Source organism: Rhododendron vialii, chromosome 4a (assembly GCF_030253575.1).
Source record: "Rhododendron vialii isolate Sample 1 chromosome 4a, ASM3025357v1".
NCBI classification, from domain to species: Eukaryota; Viridiplantae; Streptophyta; class Magnoliopsida; order Ericales; family Ericaceae; genus Rhododendron; species Rhododendron vialii.
The window spans coordinates 25,221,211-25,247,984 of NC_080560.1; the positions used below are offsets into that span (position 1 = coordinate 25,221,211).

Sequence of the window (26,774 nt, forward strand, 5' to 3'; positions counted from 1 at the left end):
GTTCCCATTAGGCTTTCAAGATAATCCCTCGGTTCTGCCGCTCCGGGTTCCAGAGTATACCATAATGGTTACGCTACTCCGGGTTCTCATTGGGCTTTCAAAATCATTTCTTTACACACACCTACCACATAATGGGCAAGTTCGGCCACATTGGGGTTTCAAAATCACACCTTGCATTAAACAAACCCTAAGTGTCATGTTTCTACCTCCTTGATTTCTATGTCTCGTTTTCATGCAACGACTCCGCAGTAGAACTTTCCACATACGTAATCTTAAATCATTCATTGTAATCTTGAAACTAAACTAACAAGGTCATCCAACTCTATATTCTTAATCATGCTCAAATCACCACTTAAGCATAACACCACATGTACGGGCGCCCTTGAAGTGAAAATCACTTATGCTTTATCACAAGTTATACAAGCAATTCATGCATACATGCTCATATCCATCCTAAAGATCAAAATCCGAATACTACTAATCAAGTGTTAAATTTCATCTTTCGATGACCATTGTTTCTTTGTGAGAAGTTCAAAACAACACATGTTTATCAGAGTAAAAGTCATGTGTTCAACATGCTCATACTTCCATTAGCAAGATACACTTACCAACATTTATGCATTTCCAACTATTATAAACGATAGATAACCTTATCTATTTGAAAAACTAAATGGTAGATAACCTTATCTACTTAATGAAACAAAACGATAGATAACTTTATCTACTTAAGAAAAATTGTTAAGGATATTTATACTTTGAACTAAGGACATTCTACTTTCCAACATCCGGTTCTATGGTATACATAGAGTTATTGGACTAGGGATTCTACCTTTTTTCTTGGCGACTAGGGAGATATTAGGTGTGTCGGACGGAATGACTTCCTACGGTATGCTTCCGGTAGCTTCGAAAGAGAAAGGTTTCTCTCAAAACTAGATCGTGACTAAAACTACCAAACTTTATGGATCGAAAAGGTGTTTTAGGATGAGTTTCTTGAAGAACTTAGGAAGAACTCAAGAACAAGAAAAATAAAGTAAGAACACAAGGATTTTCTAGAGAAGTTGGAGGATTGGAAGGTGTGGGTTGAATGCTTGGACAAGGGTCCTGTTTATAAAGAAATTTGGCTCTCTCTCTCCTCCCTTTGGCCGGCCATATCTCTCTCTCTCTCTCCCATGGATTTGTTCCATTGTGTTGTCAAATCTCACCTTTAATCATGCCCATGCCTTGTCAATCTATCCTAGGTGCAAGGCTAAGTAATCATGGAGATTTTCCAAGGCCTAAAGGCAAATCCTAGGTAATTATAACCTAGGTTGGTAAGTTTTGCAAGTAAGAAGGAAATGATAGCTAGGCTTAGGAGTAGTCTTCCCATGTTTAGTCAATCCTAGGTCTAGGTTTGTAGTCAATTTCTAGGGTTATTAAGGCTAGGATTGTGTGCTTGAAAAAGACTAGAAATGCGTTGTCACATTGTACTTAGGCTTGAGTGTAAAGATGGTAAAAGAGGTAGCTTGCTTGAGTGACCCAACACATGCACACACTTCACTCTCTCTCTCTCTCTCTCTCTCACTCTTGGCCTCCCTCTCTCTCTCTCCTCTCGGCCTCTCTTTCCCTCTCTCTCTCTCTCCCTAGTACAATGTCTATATATATATACATATCTACATATCTAGAGAAAATCTAGGAAAGTGACTTTGGTGGGCAATTTAGGTTTAGGGCTATTAGTCTTAGGATGGCATGCACGACAAGGCTAAGTTTACTTTTTTTGGAAGCAAAATGATGGCTTCCTAAGGCCATGATTTGTCTTGTCAAATCATATGTTCATTGGCAAATACTAATGTCCATTATCCAAGGAATAATAATTTCCCTAGCAAATATTATCCAATGGTTAAAGAGATAATAATGATAGTATGGCCTTGATATGACTAGTCATGGGTGTAATGATGACCTCTCTAAGTCTAAAAGGTTCAATTAGGGTTGGAGGGGTTCATAAGGCTCAAAGATGGTCAAAAAAGTCCATCTAGGGTTAGGAAATTGTAACTCGGTGAATTGGTAGTTCGGTTCTCCAACTAATCGGTTGGAAACTAACTTTACTAGCCATGTAGGATTCTTAGTCAAGAAATATAATTTTAAAGGACTTAAATCTAATTATGACGGATTATTAGAAATTAAAAAGAAATTTTAAAAGCAATCCAAGTAATTAAAAATAAAATTCAAATATTTAACGAAATTTTTATTTACCAAAAATCAGGGTCGTTACAGCAAGCCATTTAAATTCTTAGCCAGTTCAACCACACTACAAACTAGATATCATAACTAGCAAAAGCCAAATGTAATCACAAAATCCACTTTATGGGTTTAAAAAAATCAAGCTTCAAAATGTAAGAATACAAAACCAGTAATTAAACTTAATGATAATATAGCGACATCTAGCTTTTATTCATCAAGTTTTCTAAAATCAAGAAAAAAAGGTAAAACATAATCAGCCCTTCAATTGAATATAAAAATGTAATTCACTTCTACTGAATCATTCATAACAAAGTTGTAGATGTTCTAAGCTAGGCAATTAACCTAGCGCATGCCAACACTACAACAAATAAGCCTTTTAAAAACATAACACCATAGCGTTTTAAAAAAAATGCTATTATAAAGAACGAATAATAGCGTTCAAGAAGAGGAAGCCTCTGTCATAGCGTTCCACATACAATGAATGATCTGTAATAGCGTTCCGCATACACGGAATGATTTTTACAGCGTTTCATTAAAAACTCCATATATAGCGTTCTTCCCAAATAGCTTTCTACCCAAAGAGTAGCGCCAATCCTTAGCACCTCATATCTATCATACCCCGTTGAAATTTTCAATCGATACAGGTCGAAGGATCGCTTGATTTCTCAATCATAGTTGGGCGAATTTGGTTTGGTTGGATCTGTTGCTATCCGAAGGAGTGCCAGATTTCTCAATCAGAGTCGCGGAACCAGTTCGCCAAGTTTTCAGATTTTTATTCGTTTCAGGTTTGTTTATTGTTTTCAATCCTTCCTCTTAATCACTCCCCGATGCAACAGACTTCTCAATCGTTTCCTTCTCAATCGTTTCTCTGTGACAGACTTCTCAATCGTTTCTGTCTACTCCAGACTTCTCAAACTTCTGGTATGCTCATTTTTCTCGATTTTTCCAAATAGCTAACTATTACTCTTCAAGCCTTATTATTGTCCTCGTTTTTATGCTCCCTCACTCCCCGGACAAGAATGAACGCATATTTCAAGAAGCCCTAATTAGGGTTGATTTGATATTCTTCTTGTCGGCCAAATACAAGGCTAGGGTTTAATCTGCGTGCATTAGCATGTGATATCATTTTGGAATTTGCACAGATTATGTACTAAAATGGTTTAATGATCCTTGTTGTTCTGGGTTTTGAAACATACTACTCGCTCCCTGTACCTGCACGAGAATTAGGGCTTCAGTTTGGTGATAAATTTGTTTATATTTGGATGAGTGTGATGTGATCTATTTGCTTGTGCGAGCCTAATTTACAAAGGCAAACAGATCTTTATCTTCAATCCTATTGACTACTCTTTTGATGGCTTGAGATTACTAGGCAATATTTTGGTCTGTATGATGTGATATTGATGGATACTCATTTTGTGATCTGTCTCGTGAAGGTTTTCTTTTTCCCTACAAGTTGATGGATACTCATATGGTTGGTTGGCAAAAATCCTCTTTAAAAACAATATTTATACACACACCAGCGGCGACGACACTTGCATTTTATTGGGTGTGACTGAACCATGTGGACAAAGAGAAAATCGCGGTACATTTATATTTTGCCTACTTATGTCAGTGATAACCTTATGTGAACCAGCATACTTTGGTCTTTGAAAATTATAATTATGGACTATAGATAAATGACACCCCGCTTATTGTAATAAGAGGTTAATTTTGACGTTGGATACAATGCTAAATAAAAGTATAGGAGTGTAGGAAAATAGAAAGAAAAAAAATTGTTTCTTTGTGTACATATGGTGGAGTTTGGTGATAATTGATGACTCATTACTCTTATGCTTGATACTAGTTGTATGTCCTCGATCTCCACCTCACCTTTGGCCCTATATATCAAAAGATCAATTGGAGTTGGGTTTTATTGGCATTTGGTTAAGATGGTCATTAGCCCCATATATTTTATCTATTGCAAATGCCTCACTCTATGAACTATTACCTTTACAAATATGTCTTCCCATAGCATTAGTTAATAGTGTTTTTTTAGAAATGCTATAATAGGGAAGCAATAACAGCGTTCAGTGAGAAGAATTGGAGAAAACACTCGCGCCTTAAATACTATAGTGTTTCATTAACTATTCAATAGCATTCCATGAAAATTCTAGTCGCCCTTCCCTTGTTGAAAATTCAAAATGCTGAGTCAAGAAGAATGGAAATAAAACTAGATAGATCTCCAGGGGCGAAGCTACTCAAGTAAAGCGAAGAGTGGCTTTAGCTACTGAACTGACAAGGACAGTGATACTCTAACCGCTAAGTCAAGTAGGTCAAGCTGAGTCTAGTGCTTTATATATATTAATATTCTTTTTATACTAATATAGTATATCATATCATTTGTGTTGTAAACGGAGCAGCAAAACAAGACTTCATATCGGAGTGAGGGGCAAAAGAAAGAGCTTTCCCACTCTGCAAAGTGTTCTCCCCTAGCAATTTGATTCCTACATACTGGTTGATCTTGTAGAAGTAGATCCTATAGTTTCCAGATGTTTAAGATCTTTTAGATCCTGCATCAACCAATTCCCGACTTTGTTGACCGAGAAACAAAGGTAGAATCGTAAGGTTTCTCTTAGAATCTGGACCCTAGCACATGATATACCAAAAACTGAACACGCCATGTATTCTCTCAAGGCAGCTATGAAATGGGATGAGGATGTGAGTTCTATACTTTTATTTCTCCTTTAAGCAATCCTATGGACGCATTCTTCAGTCTATCTCCATCATGCTTATGCTAAAGCGTGCTCTCTCTCTCTCTCTCTCTCTCTCTCTCTCTCTCTCTCTCTCTCTCTCTCTCTCTCTCTCCACATATAGGTTTTTGGCCTTGAGTATGACTTGGATCTGTTTAATATCGTAGCTAACCCAGATTTTAACATGTATGTCTCGACATACTCTATGCTTCTCATATACGTGATTTCCCTGAATATTTGATGAGCTTTTCGATTTTTAAGTTACGGATTCTGTTTCATGCATTGACTACAAGGGGAGCCATGGAAAACAAGAGCTTGAATGTATGCTTCCTGAAAAGTTAGCTCTTTGTTTCATATTTACTGTTGAGTTCATTTAAGTGACGGTTGTCTGGCTTGATCATTGTCAGATATTCAATTCCAAGCTTGTCTTGGCATCTCCAGAAACTGCTACAGATGCAGATTATGCTGCGATTTTAGGAGTTATTGGCCATGAGGTTTGTTTTCTATTGCATAAAAGAACATGAGCGTGGATATTTGGTTTTTGGTTTTCTATCTATACTTAGGTTGTTCTTCTTTTGCATATGCAGTACTTTCACAATTGGACTAGCAACAGGTGCTCATAGTGCTACTATTTATCTTCATTAATGAAAACTTATCACTCTTTCGTGTAACCCTCTCTTTGTCTTGCTTTTTTCGTACTGTAATACTTCTTTTCTTTTCTTTTTTGCAGAGTGACATGTCGAGATTGGTTCCAGCTTAGTCTGAAGGAAGGTCTCACTGTTTTCCGTGATCAGGTTTGGGCAAAAAATCATTTCCAAGTGACTATGAAAACCTTGAATTCTCTTTTTTCTTCGGCCGAGCTTGAAAATCTCTAATGTGTGGGCACACGCCCCAAAAATTCTCAATTTTGTTTTAAAAAATGGGTGCGCCCTTACCGGGAAGCGTGGCGAAACGCTTACAATTTAGAGTCACCACTCGGGTTTTGCGGTGAAACACCCAAGGAACCGAACTCGAAATACTTGCTACGTTATTTGATTTTGAAAAGGCATAGACCGGTCCGTCGTCACCTTCGATATCTGAGGTTCGGGAGCCAGGTTACGAGAGGGAAAGGGTTTTATGGCACCCCTCTCGCCCAATTCGGAGATCGGTCTCTACTCGGGCGTTTTTATAAAACATTTGCTTTTTTCTCTCATTAATCATTTTTTAGCCAATTAGGGCGAGGGAACAGTTAAAGGGGATTAAAACTGTAACAAGTTGCATTTATGTGACAAAATGTGGTGTATGATTTACTTGAGACAGATGATAATAGATTGAGAACAAGCACCTGTGAATATTTTAAACAAACTAGAGCACGCTATCCCAGAATGAGGCACACAAGGGGAGGCTATATACACTGGCCAGTCCACTACATATAGGGACTACTTGTGTGCGCCATTGGTATACTGGCGTGCGCCGGTAAATCTAAACTCACAGCTCCTTTTTCTCAACCCTCTGGGCTCTGGAAGGACCAGTGCACACCCAGGACAAACCACGCAGTTAATATAGCAGAATAAATGCAGTTATAGGCAGCAGAGATGGCTTGTAAAGCAATAAAATGAACAGAACGCCCCATAAACAGTGTGGGGAACATAAACAGAGGCCAAGGCTCAACTGCCATGCAAGGGCCAGCCACTGGACCCGTTAAAATTGTTGTACGCCAGTCCAAAGACCCAGTACACTAGTTACACTATTTGGTCAGTGCTTGGCTTTGCATGATCTGGGCTCTGGAACACGACCAGAAGGATCTCAGAGGCCTTCTAAAACAGAAATAATCAGATGATAACTACACAGCTTTTAAAATACAGAAAGTAGTAAACTGGTTCGTATCATGCTGAGAGGTGATAAAGGGAAAAGAAAGCAGAAAGATGGACGATCAATGATCCCCACGCCAATACTGCACATATCACCATAACTGGCGTACGGCTTATTGTTACTGGGCGTGCGCCATTGATTACCATACATGATCCTTGAAATGCTGCCAGCTTTAGGGTCAAGACTGGTATTGATTACCAGCCTTGACCCTGCTGGCACCCCTCAGGGGTTAGAATAGGTTGCAGAATAAAAGGTGGTATACCTTTTATGTTGGCCTTTGATGGAAGGTTTGAGCTTTGAACTTGAAGTTTTAAGGGATGGATGATGAGTGTAGGGGTGTGGTGAGTGTATGGAGGAGGGTTGGCTTCCTCTTCCAGCTGATGGGAGAAGTGATGAGACAAGAAGAAGGAGAGAGAGGGCTTGAATGTTCTTTAAGAGTCTTAACCTTGTGAACCCCTTGCATATAATGCAAAGGGGGTATTTATAGGCCAGGAGTGAACTGAGGAGAGGGCTGATCAGGTGGGTTAAGGGCTGGTTAGGTTAGAAAAAGAGCCTCCCATGCATTTAACTTGGGTTGAAAGGTGGTGTAGGAGAGAGGGGGAGCCGGCTGCACAATGGTAATCATCAGGGGACTGTAGACTACGTTAGGGTGGCCACAAAAGTCCCGAGCATGTGGTTGAATAGTGATATTTGACCAACTTTTGACTGGCGTGCGCTGGTGATAATTGAGTCAACGGTCGATGACTGACACGTGGCATTAGACCGGCACACGCCAGCACGGTACTGGCGTGCGCAAGTATGGTTTCGCTGAGACCATTTGATTCTGGCTTGAAGGGTCTGGGCAGGGCTCGAAAAAGGTTTGAATGAGGTTCAGGACACTCAAAGCTTAAACACACCATTAACCTCGGAGTGTTCTTGACCATAATCATCATTGGGGAATCAAAAGATCGTAAGGAAACTGATCCGAGCAATCCAGAATAGGGTGTCTACAGTAGCCCCCCTTTGACGGCACTTGAAACACTATTGTCTTGGTGCAAGTAACGTCAAAGGTTTTCTAGACACCTTTCCAGGCTATCCTGAACAGAACATACACGAAATTTAAAGAACCTGCTTGGTTGAATTTGGATGAATGGGATGCCGCTGTTGGGGGTGATATGGACGATGTGAACCGCCACCTGATTGATTTGAAAAGAATGGATCGGCCCGTTGCAAGGGGAATCTCCTGGGGAAATAATCCGTTTGCGGATGGATCGACTCTATTGGGGAAAGAAATAATTGGACGGGTGGACCGTCGTTGATTTGAATTGGACGGGTCTCTGCTTGGGATTTTTTTTTCTCGGGCCTCAGTGTGCTATGGGGCCACCTGGGCTTCTAGTTGTAAATGGATTTCAACTCAGGGAGTGATTTGGGCCCAAAGCCCAAATGCTACTAGCATACAGCTCCTGATGACTGGTGTACACCTAAAGACCCAAGCCCAGATCTGGCCCAATTGCTTCCCATGTCGTATAAACTTCTGCAGGCGACGAAAAACCACCATTCCTTCGGTTTTTGAACTCCAAATACTCCAAAATTCTCTCAAATCCTTCAATCTCACTCTCATTCCTCCCATTTCTCCCAATATCTACTCAACCCAACCTATTCATGGCTGAACCCGGTGATGGCTGCGGCAATGGCGGTGTCGGAGAGGAGAAGAACCATTTGAGGGGTGAAATCGAGACCTTGGCATCTCAAATCGACGATCAAATGACTCTAGGAGAATCGTCGGCCATTAGTGCAGAAGTCTCAGGCAGTGGCAGCGCCAACGGTAGCCATGCAATGGAGGTAGGTGGCGGTGATGATGGGCGTATGCCAGGAGAGATGGGGCGTACGCCTGTGACAGAGGAATCAAAGGGCCCACGGGTTTGTCAATTGGATTCAAAGAGTGGTGCAGAGGGTTTGGTGATCACCAGTTTGGGCTCAGTTGGAGCCGGCATCGGCAGCAGTGGTAGTGGTGGCGGTGATGATCGACCGGAGACACCACCGAGAGACCCGGCAAGGGGTAAGGACCCAATGGTTGAGGAGGAGACTGCCCAGGGGGTACCCATGGAGAAAGTTGTGTTTAGGCCAGTAGCGGGGTCTTCGGCGCACGTTCCTATTATGCGCGGAGACTTCGCGGAGTTTGTAACGGAAGAGGAACTAGGCCAATTGCTCCGAGAGAATCCAGGGGTGGTGGCTGCAGTGATAGCAGCACGAGAGGATCAGCTTAGGAAAATTGAGAGAGCTCAAGAGGAGGAGCGTTTGAGAACGAAGACCGAGAGAGCCAGGGCCGAGGAAGAGGCCTTTGTGCGAGAGACCAAGTCAGTCGAGGAGGCTCAGGGGGAGGAGATATGGTCATATGAGTGCGCAGTAACGCTTGCTGAGTCTTTACGGCAGGCACCCTGTGCCAAGTTTGTTGCAAATACGTACGCCTTACCAGAGCCACACCTGTTCATTCCATCCGGGGTTGAGAGCTACACGCCTCTACGGGATAGCTATGATGCAGAGCTCATACTGAGGGATCCTGAGAGGCACCTATCCATGGCTTGGGCGCAGTTATACTTTTGGTCTTTCTTTGATATTCATGTTGTACCATTGAAACTGTACGTAGCTTGAATTGGCGTAGCATAGTTTGCAATGTATGTAGATGAATGCCCTAAACCGTGACTCAACTTAGTGAACAAAATTCGACAATATACCTCGACCTTGGAACTTGATTCGACTAATAAAACACTTGACATTGCGGATTCGGAGCGTATAACACCCATAACTTCGACGAAAGTTGCTAAGGCCAAGCTTGAATCAATCGTAGACTGCCTCGACTGATGACATAGTCCTTTGAACTTGAATTCGCCTAGGTAGATTGCCATGACATGATAAGCACCAGGATGGCGTGCCCAAATAGTTTGAATCGACTGGTTTGATGAGTAAAATACCTTCGAAATTGGCTGAAAAGGGTACCCTGATGTAAATAATGCCTTGTAGTTCGGAACTTTGCTGAGAAATGCCTTTGATTTGATTCGACCGATAGTTGAATTGGATATAATAATACGAGCACCTTGTAGCTTTGATCGACTCCTATAATGCTTGTCTCAGTCGTAGAGTTACTTTTGAGATTCTGAATTCGACCGACTTATTGGATTTGAATTGCATTTGTTGATGAACCCCTTTTTATTGTTTGTTGTTGTATGCAGAGAGGAGCAGCCAGTACTCGGGGTCATGGCAGTCCAGCCAATTTGCTTGAGTTGTACAAAGGGTTACCGGAGGGAGTCAGGGCTTTGGTGGATGCTACAGGGTTCCATCCGTTCATCCTTACTTTGACGGTAGTGAAGAGTGACCATGCCCTACTTACTGCACTTGCTGAGAGGTGGTGGAATTCATTGAATACCTTCCACTTTCCGATCGGGGAAATGACGGTGACTCCTTCAGACTTTGCAGCTCTTACTGGTTTAAGGGTAGGAGGAGAGCCTATCCCATTTGACTCTGAGATTTACAAGGATACGGGGGCACTGGAGTGGTTCTTGGGGCAAGTGCCGACAGGTAAAGCAGAGACCGTCCATTATGACCAGTTCAAGAAGTATTTGCAGGGGAGGGTACCGGACTCGGAGCAGGAGGTGGAACAGATGGCGAGGGCCTACTTGTTGTACTTGTTTGGGGCTACGCTGTACCCAAACAAACGAGCTACAGTGCACCCGTCCTACTTGCCAGCTCTTCGCGACCTACGCACAGCTTCACTCTTTAACTGGGGAGGAGCAGCTTTGGGGACCTGCTACGGCTTTATGGGGGAGTTCTCGCGAGGGAAGAAGGTGATTGCTGGTTATTGGAGAGTGTGGGAGGTAAGAAACGAAGCTGGTAGTTCATTCCCTATTTCCTTTCTTGCACTTGTCCTTGATTTTCATATGAACTGTATTTTGATGCTTTGATTGTCTGACACTTGCAGCTGTGGGCTTACGAAGTGTTGAAGATGTACCCATCGGAGAATAAGTGCCCAAACTTAAGGATGCTCCCACACGCCATGATCTGGGGGCCTCTGTATAGCGGTAAGAAGAAGTCGAGGGGGAGCCTCTTAGCCTTCAGGTCATACCTCGACGAGCTGTCGGGTGTTCAGGTAAACAACACTTCAATCAAACCCCTTTGCCCTTTAAATTGCTTTAATACTGTCACCGATGCCCATCTGACTCTAAACCTTTGATTGTTTTGCAGGTGGAGTGGGATCCATGGAGAAATGCAGAGCCTGAGCCTGAGAACTTAGCGAGGAGCAAGGTAGTGACCGCGAGCCGGGTGTTACTGGAGTCGGCTTTTGGGTGGCGGTGGTGCTTAGGTGACCGGGTGACGCGACAGTCACTTGGCTTTCTTGAGTACCAGGTTCCTGGGCTATTTCCGCCTCATGCTTCCCATACAGATAGGTACACTCTGGCTGAGCTGCGACTATTCACTGTTCCGGCTGGCCTTGCTGCTTTCTTGAGGCCTGAGCATGACTATGTCGTTTACCGGAGGTAGCACATGGCGAGGCCACTCGGGGTGTTGGAGCACATAGCTGTGCAGGGCGAGGCGCTGGAGGCCGGCGAGGAGAGGCGGAGATGGGGGAGCAGGGCAGCCTGCTCGAGAGAGATGAGTGACTATGCCACAGCGACTGGGCTACCTCGGCTTTCTTGGACCCTAGCAGTGTGGGACGCGCAGGGGGAGGCTGCCATAGTTCAGTTTGAGCCTGCCAGGACAGAGCCAGCAGCTATCACGTGACCGGTATGATTTGCTTTTTGTTATGCTTGTCATCCTCACACTATGCTTGAGCTGCTTATGAAACTGACTTGATCTTGATCCTAAAATGAAATACAGGCGCCAATGGAATGGGTGCGAGAGGCCGTTCGCCTGATGCTGGCCATGGAGAAGGAATTCCACAAGATAGCAGGCAGCGCTTCTCTGCAGTTGCACTACCCACCGGCGGATCCGGCTCCTGTTGTGCAGCCCCAGGTATATCCCAAATTCAAGTCTATTTTGCTTTCGATACTTAGATAGGTCACATGCCTGATAGAACCGCTCCTTATATTTCCTGCTTTCAGCATTTCAGTATATACAATATGTACAAGGTATGCTAAATGTTTAATGACTATGACTATGCGGGGACAAGCTAGGACGGCTCCTAGGAGAAAGAGCATGTGGCCTCCTCCACAGAAGAAAATGGCTGGCTCTTCTTCCACTCCGGCCACTACTCAGAGGCAGGCCAGCTCTACACGGCCCGAGACCAGAGGAGTTGAGATCGCCTCCGGGAGCGACGAGCCGCAGTTCCGCAGAGAGCTTAGGAAGAGGCCTGCAGAGAAGAGGCTAGCTGAGGGGCCATCGCAGAAAAGGAGGAGAGAAGAGGAGGAAGAAGAGGAAGAGGAGGAGGTGCACTCGCCCTTCAGTAGTAGTTCTGACGACACCGTCGACGATCCTGGGTTCAAGGTAGACCCGAGGGAGAGAGAGGACGACGACGATGAGGACCTTTTTGATGACTGAGGGCTACCACCGAGCTTTAGTTACTTTGCTGTCTTTTGACTTTGATATTTGATACTTTATTTTCGGAGATGGGGCTTGCGTGCCTCTTTGACTTTCGGGCGGATGTGCCTAGTACATGTTGTTACTTGTTTCGCTCAGGCCATTGGGCTGCTTTAGTACATTCCTACCTTTTGCTATGTAGATATTGACTTGCTAGTATATAATAACTGCATTCTGTTTATTGGCTTCCTTTTGATGAGAACTTGGCAGAAGAAAGGATAAACCATCCACTAATACCTAACATGCTTTGATAAATGATCTGAATCGACAAAAAGACACCCGCATATGTACACGACTGACCTAGCTCGAAAGAAAAAGGATAGGAAAGCCCCAAGATACGATACGTATCTTAAGAAACACGGAAAAATAATGAAATTTAGGGCATTAATGAGCCAAAATTCAAAATCCTCCTGAATAAGGGCAACCGACACTTTGATAAGACCCCATAGATGTACAATGACTCGCATGAATCGACAAAATCGGCAAAGATGCTCCGAGGCGGGGGATACACCGAAAAATGCTAAAAATGTCACAAAAACTGACATAAGACACAAAGGATGACTCGATTTAGTCCGGGACCGAAACCGACACCCCCGTGTGGTCATATTAGGCTCACATGACGTGCACGGTATGACAAAACTTGGCAAAAACCCCTGGAACGGATTTCGACCTCCCGAAACCTTGATTTGAACTTGAAACGAGCCACCGGATGCCCGAAATCTTCGTTAAGCGCGACGTTTGGGATCCGGTGCTTTGACATAGTCCATCATTCATGACTTGTATGAACCATCAAACCTGCAGGACAGGCCCCGGGATCGAAAATGTTCACCCGACGATAGTAGTTGCTGCAGAACCTGTTCCTGGTATCCTGACTGGCGTGCGCCACTACTGAGATGGCGTGCGCCAAAATCGAGGGACACGTATACACGAGTAAATGACTGGCGTGCGCTTGTCAGGTCTAATGCAGATCCACTTGTCTGACCAACTGTCCTTTTTCTTGGAGCCCCTTGTCTCCATTTTCTCATGTTTTGAACACGGTTTCTGGGCTTTCAGGAGGCAGAGTCCTTGCTTGTAAGGATGTTTGGACCTTTAGTGGTTGGCTTTGAATGTGACACATGAAGCAAGATGATTCATTGGCCAATAAAGAGGAGATGCACGTATTGCTCCATCCATACACCATACCCATTTCAATATTCTGCATCCCACTGTATTTCCAAATGGAAAAGCCACTCCCAACCTTGCTCAGGCCTTGGCTAGCACATTTTTTGAGCATTGACTGGTTAAACTTCCAATACCATGGCCTTGCCTCGTTCCGGTATCTTCGTCACGTGCCGCTCCGGCCAGCACTTTTGAGAGCTGCTCTCCGATTTTGGGATCCTGCGTCCATGTCTTTCGTTTTGGCGATGATGAGATATGTCCAGCCGTTGAGGAATTTCAGGTGTATCTCCAGACATTTGCGTCCCCGACACTCGTCGTTCCCCCTTATCAGGTTAGCATGCCAGGCCGATTGGCATCCTCGCTCAACATTTCCAGGGGTTTGGCCAACACTCTGCTCGAAGGTGGCCGCATCAACATCATGCGTTTGATCGAGCGCTACAGCCCAGATGGCGAATTGGAAGACAATGCTGTGCAGGCTCGGCGCCGGTTTGCCTTAGTAATCTGCTTGCTAGCCGCTTACTTGCTCATTCCTGCCGATGGGCGGGTGTGTCCCTCGTTAGTGAGCATTGCCGCTCAAATGGGGGCGCGAAGGAACATGGTGCCCCTTGTTTTAGCAGAGACGCTCCTAGGCTTGGACTTGGTGTACACAGGTCAAACAAACACCTTTAGTGGGAGTCCGCTGCTGCTTCAGGTAAACTCACCCAGCTCACATTTTTCCGGCTTTTCATACTTTCTCGTTTTACCTCGACGCTTGGCTTAGGTTGCTCCCTAGCTCTTGCTTGTTTTTCCGCTCAGGTTGTATCTGGTTTCTTACTTGTCTTTCTACTCATGCAGTTGTGGCTATAGGACAAGCTTGGGTTGTTGCTCCCACCGATAGAAGGTTGGAATCTTTTCCCAAAGAGGATTCACCAAAGGGAGATGCGGTACCCTGACATGGACATAGAAGGCTGGTATGAATTCATGCAGCAAATGCAGCCTGACGAGATCGTCTGGAGGTGCCCACGAGATCGTCTGGAGGTGCCCCTGGCTGGACCTCCCGGATATGGCTATTCATTCTAATGGATTTGATAGGATGGTGATTGCAGGACTGACAAGTTTCACTTTCTATATTCCCGGCCGCATCCTTCGCCAACTGGGCGTCTTCCAGGAGAATCACCGTATCAGTACTGGGAACTTCCGCGTTCCCAATTTAAATGCTCAAACACTCAACGGTTATCAGGGGCGCTGGGGCCTCAGAGTCCTTCAGGCAGAAATGCCAGATTTTACCACTGGGCTAAGGAATCGCTACAAACAGTGGTTGAGAGCAGATGTAAACGCAAGGGAAAATATCGACTGACTCCGGACCACTTTGCTATGCTTAGAATAAGTTGTGAGCATGTTGTTCTGTTTTTCATGTTTTAACTGTTTTAAGGCTTTTATGCTCAGCTTATGTATCAGAAGTAGTAATTTGTAAGAAAATCGAAAGACGATGGGTTTCCCCTTTTCTAATTTCCTTCAATGCAGCTTTGACTTGCACTCGACCTTCTCAACTTGTGATGTGGACCTAAAAATGTCAACCCTAGATCAAATTTTTGATAGAATATGACCGAATCTCAAGGTGAGATTGCCTACGTATCCCTTTTCAAGGAATCAGGTTAGAACGTAGTTCAGGCAAATATTCACTTGTGTATTTTACCTCTCCTTTTACGCTCTAACTTTTGCCTAGAGCCGTCTTCTCAGCTTTCCGGTCTAGCGAGCTTTCGACTTTTGCCCATTTATTTTTGCCTAGAACCGCCTCCTTAGGTTTTCGGTCTAGCAAGCTGCTCTAATTTTTGCTTGGAATCGCCCACCCTTGTGGTTTTTCGATCCAACGAGCATCTCTCAGGGATAGTAACGCTTGAGTTGATCCAGGTTGACCAGGGTGTTGAATTCATTGCCGTCGAGGTCGATGAGCTTAGCGGCACCCCCGGATAAGATGGTCTTGATGATGTAAGGCCCAGATCGCTTCGGTCTGAACTTTCCGCGAGGATCAAACACTGGGGTGCGGATCTCCTTTGTAACCATGTCTCCTTCGACTAAGCCCCTAGATTTCACATTTTTATTGAACGCGCGAGCAATTCGACGTTGATACCCTTGAACGTGATACAAAGCTCGTAGCCTTCTCTCATCAAACAGCATTAGTTCGACAAACCTTCCACTTAACCGTTCAGATTCCTCAAGACAACTTTCAGCCATGATTCTCAGCGACGGGACCTCAAGCTCGATAAGAAGCACTGCCTCCATCCCATAGACCAAGGAAAAGGGAGTTGCACCAGTTGAAGTGTGAATCAATGTTCGGTATCCCCAAAGGGCTAAAGGTAGCTGCTCGTGCCAGTCCCTTGCAGACTCGGCGGTCTTCTTGATGATCAGCTCGACATTTTTGTTTGCGGCCTGGACTACCCCATTTGTTTGTGGACGATAGGTCATTAAATGATGGATTTCGATGCCGAATTCGTCAAAGAGCTCCAAAACCCTTCCTTTGAAATGACTTCCATTATCCGATACAAATACCTGAGGAACACTATACCGATAGATGATGTTCTTTCGAATGAATTGAGCGACTTGAACCGTTGTCAGGGTTTCGTAGGATTCAGCCTCGACCCACTTGGTAAAATAGTCTATCGCCACTAGTATGAACTTATGGCCATTTGAAGCGGACGGTCTGATCATGCCGATAACGTCGATGCCCCAAATAGAGAAAGGCCATGGTGAGGTCATGCCATACAATTCAAACGAAGGAACATGCTGCAGATTTGCATGGATTTGACATTTGTAACAGAGTCGGACATAATCGATGCACTGCGATTCCATCGTGGACTAGTAATAACCCTGCCTGAGGATTTTCCTTGCAAGCATGACACCACTCATATGAGGTCCGCAGACTCCCTCGTGAATTTCTTCCATTATTCTCGTTGCTTCGGCACCGTTGACGCAGAGCTTGTGCATGAGACCTTCGATACAGTTTCCCCCCGCAGATAATGTACTGAGATGCCAGCCTTTGCAAAGCAATCCGATCTTTCCTCGTGGCCTCAGCAGGGAACTCTCTGCGCTCCACAAAGTTCCAAATGTCATGGTACCAGGCCAGGCCATCATCGACATCATCAATGGCGTTGACATACTCATAAGCAAGCAAATCCCTCTGCTCAATCACAATCGGTCGCAGCTTAACACCCATTGAAAGTTCAATCATTGAAGCCAAAGTCGCCAAAGCATCAGCGAACTGATTCTTCAAGCGTGGAACATGGGTGAAAGTCACCTTATTGAAGCGAGGAATCAGTTCTTCCAAATCTTGGTGATAAGGCTTCAGCTTTTCCTCAAAACCTTCCAATCTCCATTGGCTTGAGAGACCACCAGGTTTGAATCTCCGATTACCTCGAGTTTCTCGACCCCTAAAGCAATAGCAGCTTCCATTCTGACAATGCAGGCCTCGTACTCAGCTTGATTATTAGTAACATCGAAGTTTAACTTGAAGGCAAGCGGAATTTGAGCACCAGCGGGTGTGATTAGCAACACTCCAATCCCGAACCCTTTTTGATTAGCAGCTCCATCGAAATAGAGCATCCAAACTTCCTTGACTACAGTCAGCACATCCTCATCAAGGAAGGTGAAGTCCAAGTTCTCCGGGTCGTCGATCGGGTGATCAGCCAAGAATTCTGCCACAGCACGGCCCTTCACAGACTTCCTCGTGACATGTTGGAGATCGAACTTAGCCAACAGAAGCAACCAACATGCTAGCTTATAGGTGAGCGCGGGCTTCTCAAACAGATACTTGATAGGATCCATCTGAGAAATCAGTCTCACGGAATAGGCTAGCATGTAGTGTCTAAGCTTTTTGGTAGCCCAAACCAGCGCCCAACATGTCTTTTCCAGAAGGGTATAACGCTCCTCAGATCCTACCATCTTCTTGCTCAGATAGTAAATAGCTTTCTCGACCCCATTGCTCCCTTCTTGCGCCAGTAGACATCCCATGGCCGTTGGAGTGACCGATAGGTAAAGAATCAACGGTTGACCCGGTGTAGGCGGCATCAATACTGGTGGGTTCTGGAAGTACCTTTGAATAGATTCGAAGGAGGCTTGACATTTATCTGTCCATTCGAACGGGACACCTTTTTTGAGCAGGCGGAACAACGGTTCACAAGTTAAGGTCAACTTAGCGATGAATCTGTTGATAAACTGGACCTTTCCTAGGAAGCTTCGCACACCCTTCTCGAACTTCGGTGGCTCCATCTCGAGAATCGCCTTGATATTGGAAGGATCTACTTCGATTCCCCTTGCAGTGATCAGAAATCCTAACATCTTGCCTGTTGTGACCCCGAATGTGCACTTTTGCGGGTTCAAACGTACGTCGTATTTGCGAAGCCTTTCAAGAAACTGCCTGAGTGAAAGAAGATAGTCCTTTTCCTCTTTCGCCTTCACAATCATGTCATCGACGTAGATCTCAACGGTCTTGTGGATAAAGTCGTGAAACAATGTTGTCTGGGCCCTTTGAAAAGTGCAGTCGGCGTTCTTCAACCCAAACGGCATCTTCATAAAGCAATAAGTGCCCCACTCTGTGACGAACGTCATTTTCTCTTGGTCCTCGGGTGCCACAGAGATCTGGTTGTATCCTGAGAATCCGTCGACAAAAGAGAGCAATGCATGCCCCGTCGTGTTGTCCACAAGCACGTCGATATGTGGTAAGGAAAAATTGTCTTTGGGGCTTGCCTTGTTCAAGTCCCTGAAGTCGACGCAAACTCGGATTCTTCCATCCTTCTTAGGAACAGACACGATGTTGGCGACCCACTTAGGATACTCTGCGACCCTCAAGAATCCTACGTCAATCTACTTGGTAACCTCCTCTTTTATTTTCTGAACCCAGTTCGGCCTCATTTTGCGGAGCTTCTGTTTGACAGGAACAGCCCCGGGCTCCAGTGGAATTTGATGTTGTACTATTTCGGGATCGATGCCGGGCATATCCTTGTGAGACCATGCGAAGACCTCGGAGAATTCTTTGAGCAGCTCTATTATTCCGGTGCGATTTTCCGGGGACAGATTTGCACCAATTTGCATCATGCAGGGGTCATCTTCGTCTTTCAAGTTTAATAAAAGTTACTTCTTCTTTTAGAGGCTGAGCACGCCTTTCGTCTTCCTTTTCGATGAGGGAACGCAACTCAGCCGAGATGTTCCCGTCGAAGTCTGTTCCTTCATCATCAGAGTCGACACAGTTTATATAGAAGCTAGCAAAGTAATCAGAAGTAGGATCATGCATTTCATAAAGCCCAACAGGGTTGCCAAGTACAGACGACTCGAACTCAAAGTAAAAGCTACGACGCGGAGGGCCGAGAGGCACAAACTCCGACTCTGAGCTAAACCGAGACTTGACAGACTCTGTGTTAGATTCAGATATATCATCAATGCATGTCAAGCGTGGAGTGAAAATGCAGTTACTAATACTTCCCTTCGCCTCCACGATGAGAGAGGTAGGATCCTCGAGAATATCCGATAAGTCAGGCCCAAGCATCAGCACTTTAGCCTCTTCGTCCTTGCCAACCAAACCTACCTAGGAGAACGGCATCTCCAGATTCCCCTGATCGAACGTCTCCAGCCAATCAGCCTTTTCCTTGATCTGAGCCAGCCGTTTTTTGAACTCCCCCTTAGCGAGCTCTTCTTTGGCTATCTCTTTCGCATCATTCGACCAGGTGTCTGCAGCAAAGATTTCGAAACCTGGTAGCCAAATGCAAGTCTCTGGATCCCAAAACGGCTCTATCTGTCCCGAGTAAGCAGAGCATCCTCTTTCCCAAACAAAATAGCTGTTAGGATTACAAAAAAGGGTTCGGGGTTTTCCCGTGTCTTTCCTCTTTCCGGCGCCTTTGGCCGGTGGAGTGTAACCTAAGCCAAAGCGGCCTTCGGTGAAAGGAAAGACATGGAACTCAGCGATCCCTCACTGATTAACCCCGAGTCCTAGGCCAGGCATGAATGACATTTTTCTCATCATCTCGAGAACAGTTGAACTTATGGTAAAATCATCATCCATGGCAATGGCAAGGACTGAGCCCGACGTGTCAAAAGAGAAGCCTCCAAAGTCTGAGTCTTCTTCACCGTGCATGATCCCCAAAATAGGCGTTCCATCATTCGTGAGCAGGCGGATCCCGGAATCCCCGCAAATTATCAAAGTTCTGGTAGGGAGTCCCAGCATAACCTTTTGATGTAGAGTTGAAGGTACCTTCATGATGTCGGCCCTATGAAGCCACGGCCTGCCCAACAGCAGATTAAAGGTAGAGGGGATATCGACCACGTGGAATTCTACGTCCATTTCAAAGCCCTTAGCGTCGAGTTTAAGAATCAGAGTCCCTTCCACCACACGGCGAGTGCTATCGTCTGCTTTGACGGCCAGATTAGAAGGTGTTAAATCATTCTTTGTAAGTCCCAAGCGGTAGGCAACCCTCATTGGGCAAACATTAATGGCAGAACCATTCTCAATTAGCACAGTCGGCACCCAATGTCCCCGGCACTTGACGGTGATGTGCAGCGGGCGATTATGAGCGGTTCCTTCAATGGGCAGGTCCTTCTCGGTAAACGTGATGAAGTGTTTGGAGAGAAGCGATAATACAAGAGCGATCATGGCTTCGGGGGTAATGTCGGTTGGTACTATGAGCCGAGCCAATGCCGAGGACAGCTTTTCGCGATGCTCCTTTGACGATGATATCAAACCCCAGATAGACACAGCGGCAGGGATCCGTTCGAGCTGTTTCAGAATAGCGTCTTCTTCGAGAACCCCACTTGGGACAAATGGATCATTCCTCTGAGCGGCGGGAGCGGTGGTTTTCTGAGCAAGTGGGTTGGACGAGCTTCCGGCCTGCAGATTAGATGGTTGGAATACTCGGCCACTCGTCGTGACGTTGGCAACATCCCACCAGGAAGATGAGTCAACAAAATCCCATAGATCAGCTGGCACATCCTCCAACTTGCGCTTTCCTTTGTCCATCGATGCAACTGCTGCGGACGAGCCTGGTCCTAGAGCTGAGTCCCACTCCAAATCCTCCATCACTAATCCCTCCCAGAAAGCAGGATCTTGTGCAGCATCTTCTTCAAAGGGTGTTCCTGGATTGGTGACAAATGGAACGTCCCAGAATCCTCCATCGATCAGAGCGGTGTTAACAGTCCACACTTCGCTTCCCATGTTAAAATCGACAATGTTGTCCACATCCCAAATATTGGCAGGCGGCGGAGTCTTGACGGTCTCATTTAATCCCAAAGGTCGTCGGGAGGTGCATCCAAAACCATGATCGAGCAGTCATCCCCAGTAGTAGAAATGATAGGGCGAGGTTGTTCCCCAGAGACGATGTTGAGAGTAGGGTCAAACTCATGGATACGGCGATCGACCGTGCCTGCGATTGAATTTACCAGAGGCAGCATCCCCAATACTTTTCACTGATATCATTCTGGTCCAAATAAGCCTTGAGGCCTTGACCCATTTGCCATGCATCAGGCTGCGGATCCCACACGCATCCTTCATCCTCTAACTCGACTTGGTCTAGTTCAGGCTGGTAGAAGAGCGCGAATAAAGAGAGACCATCCAGAGGGTCAGCCTGTGCTGCATCCCATCGCCTTCCCATTGGTCTAGCCATATTTGATTGACCTGAGGGTGTGTAGGAAACCCCATGTTGTATTGCTCGATCCAATCTGTACAAAGCTCCTCCCATTCCTTAGCTTTGTCTTGCATGGCCCATCCGGCTGCCATCATGTTATGCTTGGCTCAGAGGGAAAGGGTGCGACTGGTCTAGGGTTGTTGGCTTAGATAATATGGTCGGTGGGGTTGAATATGGTGGAGCTGAGAGTTATCTGGTTCACTTGAGGGTTAGAGTCGCGTTTGGGCAAGGAATTGGTGATGACATTGGGCTTAGTAGGTGGAGTTGGAAGGGTACCATTGTCCACCAAATCTTGTATCGCGTGTCGGAGGCGATAGCAAGAGTCAGTGTAATGGCCAGGCATCTGGTGGTATGCACAGAAAGCATTGGGGTTATGGCTGGGGGGTGGATTTTGAGGAAATGGAGTTAGGGTTAGAGGCCTAAGATGGCCGGTTTTGACTAACTTCTCCAATATCGAGGAAAGTGGTGCCTCAAAATTGGCGAAGTTACGGGTTTGGTTGTGGTTTCGGGGCCTTTGAGTGGTTTGAACTTGGTTGATATCGGCGACGTGATTGGAGCTTTGGGCAGAGGCGTTGTTATTGGCAGAAGTTGCGTTGGTGTAATTGTTACCGCCAAACAGAGCAGTGCTATTTCCAGTGTACGCACGGGGTTTTGATTTTGAGGCTGAGGTAAAGGAGGTGGTGTCACTTCTGGGTAGAACACCTGTTTGGAGAGCTGCTTCGATGGCTAGGCCGGAATCATAGAAAGTTTCGAAGTTCGCCCCCTGAACCAATACAAGGTTCTTAGCAAAGTCCAACTGCAGGTTGCGGGCGATCGGTCATGAGAGCTGCCTTGGGCCTCCACCTCTGGATAAAGTCCGCAAAAGACTCCTTTGCACTCATCTTAGTTGATTCCAATTCCCAGGTGGTCATCTTGAGCTGAGCATTGTAGCTATATTGAGCGTTGAAGGCAGTGCCAATATCTTCCCATGTTCTTCTTTTGGCAATGTCGAGCGATAAGAACCACTGGAAAGCGGGACCGGCGAGAGTTTGCAGAAACAATTGAGCCATCGTGTCTTCCTCGACCCCGTGTAGTTTCATTGCACCATGATACGCCAGCAGGTGAGTTTTTGGATCTCCAGTCCCGTCGAACTTTGCAAAGTCGGGCATCTTAAATCGTTCGGGCAAACGTGCATTCGGGAATGGACAAAGGCGATCCATGTCTAGCCCTCCTACCCCTTTCTTTTCGGACTTAGAGATTGCTTCTTCCAGTTTTGCCATTTTGGCCATCAACTCAGCCATTTCTGGGTTCGGAGCTGGGTTTTCGACCAGAGGGACTTCTTCGGCAGCAATTTCCTACTCTCGCCTTTCACTGCCTTCCCTTCCTGCTGCAAGAGGAAGTCCCTCTTCGATTAGGGTGTGAAGATTGGCCATGGAGGCATCGGCCCGGTCGGCCCTTTGCTGCATGATGGCCAGATTATGCTAGAGATCTGCCAAAACAGTAGCGAGATTCGGGGGTGGAATATCTGCCATGTCTAGAGCTTCTGTCTTAACAAGTTTTGGAGACGCGAGTGGAGACGGAGTGGATGGAAGGGACTCGTGTGGAGTAGTCGGTGGCGAATCCTCCCTTGACAAAGTGCAGACCAGAGCTTCCGTTGTGATCGACTGAGAGACGAACCCCAAATCAAATCTTCAAACGGACCCGGCAGACGATCCTAAGTAGGTTTGGCTCTTGATTTCAGACCCTTGCTTCGGTATTGGCATGGCTAGACAGCAAAGTATAAGAGCTCAGTGATGGCCTACAGCAACTTATTTCAAAAGAATTGACAAAATGAAAAATGCGCATGCCAACGTCGTCGGTGTCCTCCTAGACTCTATAGCTAAAGAGATTCCATCTCATGACATTCGGACGTTGCCGAGAATCCTTGGATAATCTTTTCAACAATGTATCCTTATTTGAATCGACTTGTGCTAAGAGATATCAAAATAGACTAAGCCTTTGACTATTCCGCTCTCGAAGTTTCAACTTTTGGAATCGGAACAACTTGGCATAGATGACATGATACTTTTAACCAATATGGCGTAAGCAGCACTGTGCCGGAGCCTGAGTGGTGTAAGTGATTAGCACTTTTAACCTGAACGGTGTGAGTACCACGGCATGCTTTTCGTTGTTCCTAGTATTCTGTTTGAAACTTCGATCGGGTTTTTAGACAAGGACCTAGAAAATATCGATTTCCCAAAGTCTCGCTGATCCAAGGATTTTGAAAATTGATAACATGCAACATCGGGATGCATGACTCGTCATCGGGCCAAGGCAACGTCGACCAGGCACAAGACAGACCCGACAAGAGACATCCTAAAAGCCGCCCTAGCATGCTCCTACGCAAAACGGTATGAATGTATGTACAGGCATGCGATAGGGAAAGTAGTAACACATAGACAGTATATGGGGGTTAGATGCAAATAATCCTACCCTGCGGGTTCCTGTCCTAGGTTGGAAGGTTCTAGTGCTTTGTACGCATGTAGAGGCCGGTTTTGGTTTAAAGGGTTCCTCTGACTAGAGCCGCGATATACCTCCCGCTGCAACGCGTGTAGCAAAGCAACGGTCGAACGGTAGTATGACTCATCATCGTCCAGGTTGTTGGGCGTTCGAGGACCCCGGGCTCCAGTAAACTGTGCCGGTTACCCAAAATACCTCAACGGGGCTGACCAACGTCAATGCGAATGGAAGAATGCCAAAGGATGATTTGAAGGAGAGAGAAATGCACTGTTTTGCAAAATGCCTTTTAAAGTTTGGCTCACTTTTACTAACCAAAATTTGGAGAAAACTACGCAAGTGAACAATGGTAAAAGCCCAAGTTCGGATTGGTCAGACACGAAGATCCTGTTACGTTACCACTCCGTTCTTCAGCAGCGCAGAGCGTACTGTCTTGACAGACTTTTTGAAAGATTGTTCATTTACGTATTAATCGCCAAGTCTTGATTAGTGCAATGAGTCCCCAGTAGAGTCGCCACTGTGGGCACACGCCCCAAAAATTCTCAATTTTGTTTTAAAAATCGAGTGCGCCCTTACCAGGAAGCGCGGCGAAATGCTTACAATTCAGAGTTCCCACTCGGGTTTTGCGGTGAAACACCAAAGGAACCGAACTTGAAACGCTTGCTACGTTATTTGATTTTGAAAAGGCATAGACCGATCCGTCGTCACCTTCGATATCTGAGGTTCGGGAGCTAGGTTACGAGAGGGGAAGGATTTTATGGCACCCCTCTCGCCCAATCCGGAGATCGGTCTCTACTCAGGCATTTTTGTAAAACATTTGCGTTTTTCTCTCATTAATCATTTTTTAGCCAATTAGGGTGGGGGAACAGTTAAACGGGATTAAAACTGTAACAAGTTGCATTTATGTGACAAAATGTGGTGTATGATTTACTTGAGATAGATGATAATAGATTGAGAACAAGCACCTCTGAGTATTTTAAACAAACTGGAGCACGTTGTCCCAGAATGAGGCACGCAAGGGGAGGCTATATACACTGGCCAGGCCACTGCATATAGGGACTACTTGCGTGTGCCACCGGTATACTGGCGTGCGCCGGTAAATCTAAACTCACAGCTCCTTTTTCTCAACCCTCTGGGCTCTGAAAGGACCAGTGCACACCCAGGACAAACCACACTATTAATATAGCAGAATAAACGCAGTTACAAGCAGCAGAGATGGCTTGTAGAGCAATAAAATGAATAGAACGCCCCATAAACAGTGTGAGGAACATAAACAAAGGCCAAGGCTTAACTGCCATGCAAGGGCCAGCCACTGGACCCGTTAAAACTGTCGTACGCCAGTCCAAAGACCCCGTACACTAGTTATACTATTTGGTCAGTGCTTGGCTTTGCATGATCTGGGCTCTGGAACACGACCAGAAGGATCCCAGATGCCTTCTAAAACAGAAATAATCAGATGATAACTACACAGCTTTTAAAATACAGAAAGCAGTAAACTAGTTCTTATCATGCTGAGAGGTGATAAAGGGAAAAGAAAGCAGAAAGATGGACGATCAATGATCCCCACGCCAGTACTGCACATATCACCATAACTGGCGTACGGCTTATTGTTACTGGCGTGCGCCACTGATTACCATACACGATCCTTGAAATGCTGTCAGCTTTAGGGTCAGGACTGGTATTGATTACTAGCCTTGACCCTGCTGGCACCCATCAGGGGTCAGAACATGTTACAGAATAAAAGGTGGTATACCTTTTATGTTGGCCTTTGATGGAAGGTTTGAGCTTTGAACTTGAAGTTTTAAGGGATGGATGATGAGTGTAGGGGTGTGGTGAGTGTATGGAGGAGGGTTGGCTTCCTGCTCCAACTGATGGGAGAAGTGAGGAGACAAGAAAAAGGAGAGAGAGGGCTTGAATGCTCTTTAAGAGTCTTAACCTTGTGAACCCCTTGCATTTATATGCAAAGGGGGTATTTATAGGCCAGGAGTGGACTGAGGAGAGGGCTGATCAATTGGGTTAAGGGCTGGTTAGGTTAGGAAAAGAGCATCCCATGCATTAAATGCATGGGACTTGGGTTGAAAGGTGGTGTAGGAGAGAGGGGGAGCCGGCTGCACAATGGTAATCATCAGGGGACTGTAGACTACGTTAGGGTGGCCACAAAAGTCCCGAGCACGTGGTTGAATAGTGATATTTGACCAACTTTTGACTAGCGTGCGCCTATATTATACCTGCGTGCGCTGGTGTAACTGAGTCAACGGTCGATGACTGACACGTGGCAGTTGACCGGCGCACGCCAGCACGATACTAACGTAAGCAAGTATGGTTTCGCTGAGGCCATTTGGTTCTGGCTTGAAGGGTCTGGGCAGGGCTCGAAAAAGGTTTGAATGAGGTTCAGGACACTCAAAGCTTAAACACACCATTAACCTCGGAGTGTTCTTGACCATAATCATCATTGGGGAATCAAAAGATCGTAAGGAAACTGATCTGAGCAGTCCAGAATAGGGTGTCTACATAATGCCTATGCCTTTGGCAGGAATTTTCATCCGACATGGGGAGCCATACGGTTAAGCGGATTGCTGATGTTTCGAGGCTTCAAAATTATCAGTTTTGCCAGGTATTTCCCCTCGCCCATAACTTCGAATTATGCATTTTGTCATTTTTTAGCATTAGTAGCTCGCAGTTGCTTATAATGTACGTGGGAGATTTAAGCGTCAAGGATCATACTCAATTCATCTTATCAATGTTACCATTTCCTGTCATTGACTGTGAGAACTTTTAGTCTTTGTTGGGTGAAGTTATCTATTGCTTTTCCTCCCTTTGGTAAGTGTGTAAGGCTACCGTCTAGTTTGGAGCAGTTTTAGTTTCAATCGGCGGGGAGTGCCTCATTCTGGTAGTTATGGGTTCAACAATCCAACTGTCATAGCTGGATAATGGTATGTGAAGATTATGACTACAATTGGCATTCTTGGTGGGTACACATTTTACCGAACGGAAATCATGGATACCAATCTTAATGTTCACTGTTTAGAAAGTGTGTCATGAGTTTGCTGTCACTTGTCAGAGAATGCTAATGGTTGGCTCTGATTTTTTGCATGTGGAACTGAACAATGGATGCAACTATCAATTCTATTTTTTGCTGAACAATGGC

At 45.5% G+C, this 26,774-nt stretch overlaps 1 protein-coding gene across 2 annotated transcripts; it reads left to right on the forward strand.

Annotated features, from left to right (window-relative positions):
- The first annotated feature begins 3,090 nt into the window (after nucleotides 1–3,090).
- On the forward strand, nucleotides 3,091–26,290 carry LOC131323501 (puromycin-sensitive aminopeptidase-like). 2 transcript variants are annotated; one of them, XM_058355330.1, is made up of 7 exons: nucleotides 3,091–3,138; nucleotides 3,651–4,914; nucleotides 5,071–5,132; nucleotides 5,240–5,267; nucleotides 5,354–5,440; nucleotides 5,677–5,740; nucleotides 26,160–26,290. In XM_058355330.1, exons 2-6 carry the CDS (start codon nucleotides 4,876–4,878, stop codon nucleotides 5,704–5,706), a joined length of 246 nt encoding a protein of 81 aa, XP_058211313.1. In that variant the 5' UTR covers nucleotides 3,091–3,138; nucleotides 3,651–4,875; the 3' UTR covers nucleotides 5,707–5,740; nucleotides 26,160–26,290. The 2 variants fall into 2 exon arrangements, with proteins under 2 accessions (XP_058211313.1, XP_058211312.1); XM_058355329.1 differs by lacking the exons at nucleotides 5,677–5,740; nucleotides 26,160–26,290 and adding an exon at nucleotides 5,534–5,646.
- The last annotated feature ends 484 nt before the right edge of the window (nucleotides 26,291–26,774 follow it).